The 4,895-nt window shown below is 50.0% G+C and overlaps 1 protein-coding gene across 1 annotated transcript in view; it reads left to right on the forward strand.

The window, feature by feature from the left end:
* Window positions 1-2,037: 2,037 nt before the first annotated feature.
* The window catches only part of UBE2N (ubiquitin conjugating enzyme E2 N), a 16,330-nt gene continuing 13,472 nt past the window's right edge, over window positions 2,038-4,895 (forward strand). The window contains exon 1 of the mRNA XM_026035534.1: window positions 2,038-2,302. Within this exon, the coding sequence (XP_025891319.1) occupies window positions 2,038-2,302 (265 nt within the window). The remainder of the gene's footprint in view (window positions 2,303-4,895) is intronic.

Below are 4,895 nucleotides of genomic sequence, written 5' to 3' on the forward strand. Positions count from 1 at the left end.
GCAGGTAAAATTTGGGCCCCTGTTTCCCTGCGGCCCCAGGAGCCTCAGCCAGCGCTGCCACTTTCAATCAGGCCCAAGTTCCTCAGCGACTGCTGTGGCTGAAGCGCAGACCGCTGAACCTCTGGGCCTCAGTTTCGCTCTCTGTACATGGGGATAGTACTTCTTTTAAAGCACTCTGGATTTACTGACTAAAGATTTTTAATGTACAATCTGGGTATTTCTGTGAGAATTCGTTTTGTACTTACATGTACATATATATACTTCCTCGGCTAATCTTGCTGAAGAGTCTTTACATGGTATTAGATAAAAAACATCAAAATGCTTTTAAGYAAAACACAGAATTTAGGGGTCAAAATAGTAGTCTTACCGTAATTAAAAATCTAGGATTGCCAAAGTGGGGAGGAAGAGGAGGAGGAAGAGGAAGTAAGATTAGTCAGCCACAGGCTCAGCTGGTCTAGATCCACCCACCCAAATGAGTAACTGGATGACAGTAAAAGCCGTCATAGGAAGGTGGTCATCAGCTGTCCTGGGAATACTGGGCTGTCCTGGGAATATTAATTACATAATTGCAATTATTTCCTTATTGTTTCTTCCGACGGTGACGTGGCAGAGCACCTTGTTGGTTATGGGGTGGCTTAGTTCTGTTCCCCAAACTGGGCTGCCCCAGTGATGTGGCTGTCACAGATTTGTGCAACAAGGAGCGTTGTGCTCTTCGCTGTGGCCTTTGCGTAAGTGCAGAGGCACCAGACAGACTGGGCCAGCTGGGCAGGTGCTGGAAACTTCCTCCTCCCTTTCACGCTGCTTCTCGTGTGCCAGCTGCAAGCCCTCAGCGTGCAGGGCAGAACGCTGGTCCAGCCAGAAAGAAGACACTTAGATAAGCACTGRTGTGAGGAAGGATGCCGGAGAACCAGGCAGAAGGCAGGGAAAGAAAGCGGAGCTCAGGGGTGCCTGTAACTTGACAAGGGTGAAAAGAAGCCTCCAGTGTTGACCCGACGCATCAGGGCACGTGGTGGGGGAAATCTCACTCCTGCTCCCCTTAGGCCAGCTCAACTCACTCCAGCAGGGGATGCACCAGCTGCTCTTCTTCTGCGAAATGAGTGAGCTGCAGGAGCCAGGACTGAGCTGCACATGAGGCCCTGGGGCGAGGCAGGACGGGAGAGGGCGTGAGGCAGGAATGGGAAATGAGGCCTCCTCCACTTGACAGGCCGACCGAGCGGCCTCCCAGCTGTAACTTCACCCCAAACACGTGGCTTCGCTTTCTCCCCTGCCCCTGAGCCTGAGCAGCAAGGCAAATTCAGGGCGGTGAAACCACCCGCTGAGTATGCAGTGTTTGGGCCAGCCTCACTGGAGACGGGCTGTGGGAGCGAATTCTGGTGTAAGAGGCACCTGCAGATGCYGCCAAACTTAATAATTAACACTACACCTAAATTTGTTTTGAAATGAGTGCATGTGGTGCATGTGTAACCCTTTATAAAAGCCAACCAGCTGTGACTGTAGCGAGGAAAGGTAACTTTTTCTAACCTGAGCCTGTACGTGCAGACCTGAGTTTAAAGATCTGAGTGAACATGGAGCTCAGGCAGCGGCTGGGGGGGAGGTGGGGAGGAAGGGCAGCCCCTGGGAAGGCCGTTGAAGATAAAGTTTCCTGCCACTCCTTCATCTAGACAGACATCGGGATATTGATGTAGAGGTAAAAGGATTATGGAATTTTCTTCCTGCGCTGCAGGGTTTATGTCAAGGATATGAGAGAAGCCAAGGCTGGGCAGCACCGGTGCTAAGAGATCATCAGGCAACAATTCAAATGACAAAAAATCAGCTGAATTTGAACAAAAATATAATTCTCAATGACTGCCAAATAAATAGCATCTTCCTATCTGGCAAAAAAAAAAAAAAAAATGACAGGTTGAGTCAGGGAAGGCAGCTGCCTAAATGAGGATGCATGACTACATTAATTATATAACTACAGATGAAAGCGGAACATTCTTTTTAACATCAAATCTTTATTTTGGAGGGGAAAAAAGAAAAAAGGAGGGTGTCCAGATGCTCTGCAAGCAGAAGAACAAACTGTCTACTTCCACCCTGTGGAGGAAATCCCTGCGCCCCAGCGCAGTGCTTGCAGTACGTGGCCTGGGAAGCAGGGAAGAGAAGACCGGCCCCGCTTCAGCTGAGCTCGGCAGCCCACGGCAGTGCTGGACGTGGCTCTGGCAGCGGCCGCGGGGAGCAGAGCCGCCGCAGCGGGTGGCCGGCCACGCTCTCCAGGGAGCCGCCAAGTCGGGGGCGAGCAGAGCAGAGCTGCGCTCCGCATGTGAGAACCTCGGTGCAGCCGAAGAGACAAAGCTCCCCGGGCACTCGGGTGCTCGTCCCAGCTCYGCTTTACAGGCTTGGGCTGGGATTCCTTTGGGAATGTTAGAAGGCTATAAAAGAAGGACATTTTTTACTGTATCTCCTCCTGGAAGATATCACTTTGTACTGAAACAGTGCAAAGAGTCAAAGTATAAAGCCAGGATTGTGGTGTAGCCAGTTCGGATGGCTTTTTTGGCAGTCCTATGGATAGTCAGGGACCGCTGCAACAGCCCTTCTAGGGAGTTAGGCTGACTTAGGGGAAGGACCTAAACCTGCCATCTCCAAGCAAGTGGGCTACAAAAGCCTCTTCCTAAAGGAGGTGGGAAGAGAGTCCTCATGAAAACYGTAGCTTTGCCAGCACGTGGCAGGCCAAACTCCCAAACTCCCAAAGCACACGGGCCTGCCGGGGAGACTGGCTGCCGCCCCACGCAGAGCGGAGGCTCTTGCTCCAGAGCCCTTGCAGGGCACAGAGGAGACAACATTCCCGGGTCCTTGCTTGGCCCAGGGGTGTCCCGTGCTCCTGCTGCATGCAGCAGGTGAAGAGCAGGGTGTGCAGAGCAGGAGGCCCAGTGCTCACCAGGAAGCAGATGGTATTTGATCACACGCTGAGCCTGAATTCAGCTTTGGGCTCAGGCTTTTCCTCCACTAATGCCAGGCCTTTAATAGTAGTTCAGGAGAAGAATAAAAGTACAGGAAAAAAAAAAAAAAAAAGAGAAGGTAGAAACAAAGAAAGAAGAAGTAATTCTGCAAGCAGTGTAACAGAAGAGCTTGATTTGATTTTAATGGCTTTGGACTTGAAGCTTTGGCCCTGTGAAGATTCTCTCATGTCTAATAAGTGTTTGTGTCATGGAGTCTTCCCCCTGAGGGAGTACCAACTTTTATTTCCTCTGCCTGCCTATTTTCATTAAATTCACATGGAATCAGTATCTYCAGCCTCCCCAGCTATATTTGCAAATTTGGCTGAAGCCAGCAAGTTCATACAAGGGGCACTAGGGTAGGCAGAAGGGGAAGTCTTTCCAGTTTCGGTTCCTAACCTGCCTACAGTACCACGTGAAGCTCGGACAGCACSGAGACAGCAACATTATAAATATCCCACGTGGACACATTTCTCCCACGCATCTCAGTGTAGCAGCTACATCAGAGCCAAGCCCTAGTTATTGCTGGGTGTCATAGCAACACCATTACAAACATTTCCAATTATTTATGAACCCTCAAGATTATAAAAATGTTAATTCCATCTTTTTATCTCTGCCCTCAGTTTTCCCTCCGGCCTCCCAAAACAATGTTCACTGTAATCCCATTCCTCAAAAGTAATTAAATTCCTTAACCCATCCCCATGCTGTACAGTGGTAAGCACTTATTTATATGCTGGCCAACACTCCGCAGTGCTTGTCTCTACATTTTGTTGATTCATGTAAACTGGTGCTGCTCTCCCAAGGGGGAGACATTTTGAGAGGGCAGTACTGTGTTTAGRCCTTTAAAGATTCACTGTAGAGTAAACTGCCATCTGTGAAGATCTGCATACTAGAAAGGGGTACTAAATATAGCCTCCAAAATCCTTCAATCAAATAAGGATAACTGGAGAGCAATTTTAGTACCACATGGGCTCTAAACCTGCCACACAAGCCCAGGCTGGAAAYTCTGAGTTTAAACACCTAAGGTTCACATTTGCCCACAGCAAGAGCATAACACAGCACAGATTTCTTTTAGACTATTTGTCCCTGTCAAAATTCAGGGGAGTGGGAGCTTGCAATGCAGTCACTTGGGAGAGATTTCACAATTGTGTGGGGGATTTTTCCTAGTTGAGAAAATAAACACTAAACCAAACAAAAGCCAAACAGCAACAAGCCAATAAATCATCAATACCTACAGCACCAGAATCAAACAGCAAAGCACTGTTTGACGTGTGTGAAGAAAAGGACCCCATGCAGCCTCGATTACAACTGTTTATTATAAAGCGTTCAGTGTATTATCAGCAAGACAAGGATTTGCTAGGGAATCACATTCCAACCTGGCCAATTTCCCAATGAGGGCTGCAAGCCAACTCACCCTTGTCCACCACAGAAGGAGGGTCTGCTGCTGATCACATCTCCTAGCCCTGATTCTGCAAACACCTTTTCAGGCACTTGTGTTGCACGTCACCTCAGCGATGACTTCCGAGAAACATCCAGAAAGTTGGGGAAGTGTTTAAGAAGCTGAGACTGTCTCCAGGAGCTTAGAGAGGTAAAGCTCTGTTGTGAATTTGCGTAAAATTTGATGTTACTGGCGTGTTGAACAAGCTGAGGATATCAAACAGCGAACAACAACCCAGCACCTGTTGGCTGGCTCAGCGGGAAGGGCAGAGAAGGAGGAAATCGGGGCTGTTGTTGGGACACACTGAAGGCGGAGCCTCCCACGCAGGGGGTTACCGCAAACTCCGGCCTACCTGGACGGCCTCCCGCTCCTCCAGCGAGCCCTGCCCGGTCCGCCGAGGCCAGGGCAGGGCAGGAAGGCGCCCGCGAGGCCGCCCTGGCGCGAGGCCGCCGCGCTGCGGGGCGCCCCGCGGCTGCGGACAC

This window comes from Nothoprocta perdicaria, unplaced genomic scaffold, assembly GCF_003342845.1.
Source record: "Nothoprocta perdicaria isolate Ctin4 unplaced genomic scaffold, notPer1 scaffold_160, whole genome shotgun sequence".
In the NCBI taxonomy this organism is placed as follows: domain Eukaryota; kingdom Metazoa; phylum Chordata; class Aves; order Tinamiformes; family Tinamidae; genus Nothoprocta; species Nothoprocta perdicaria.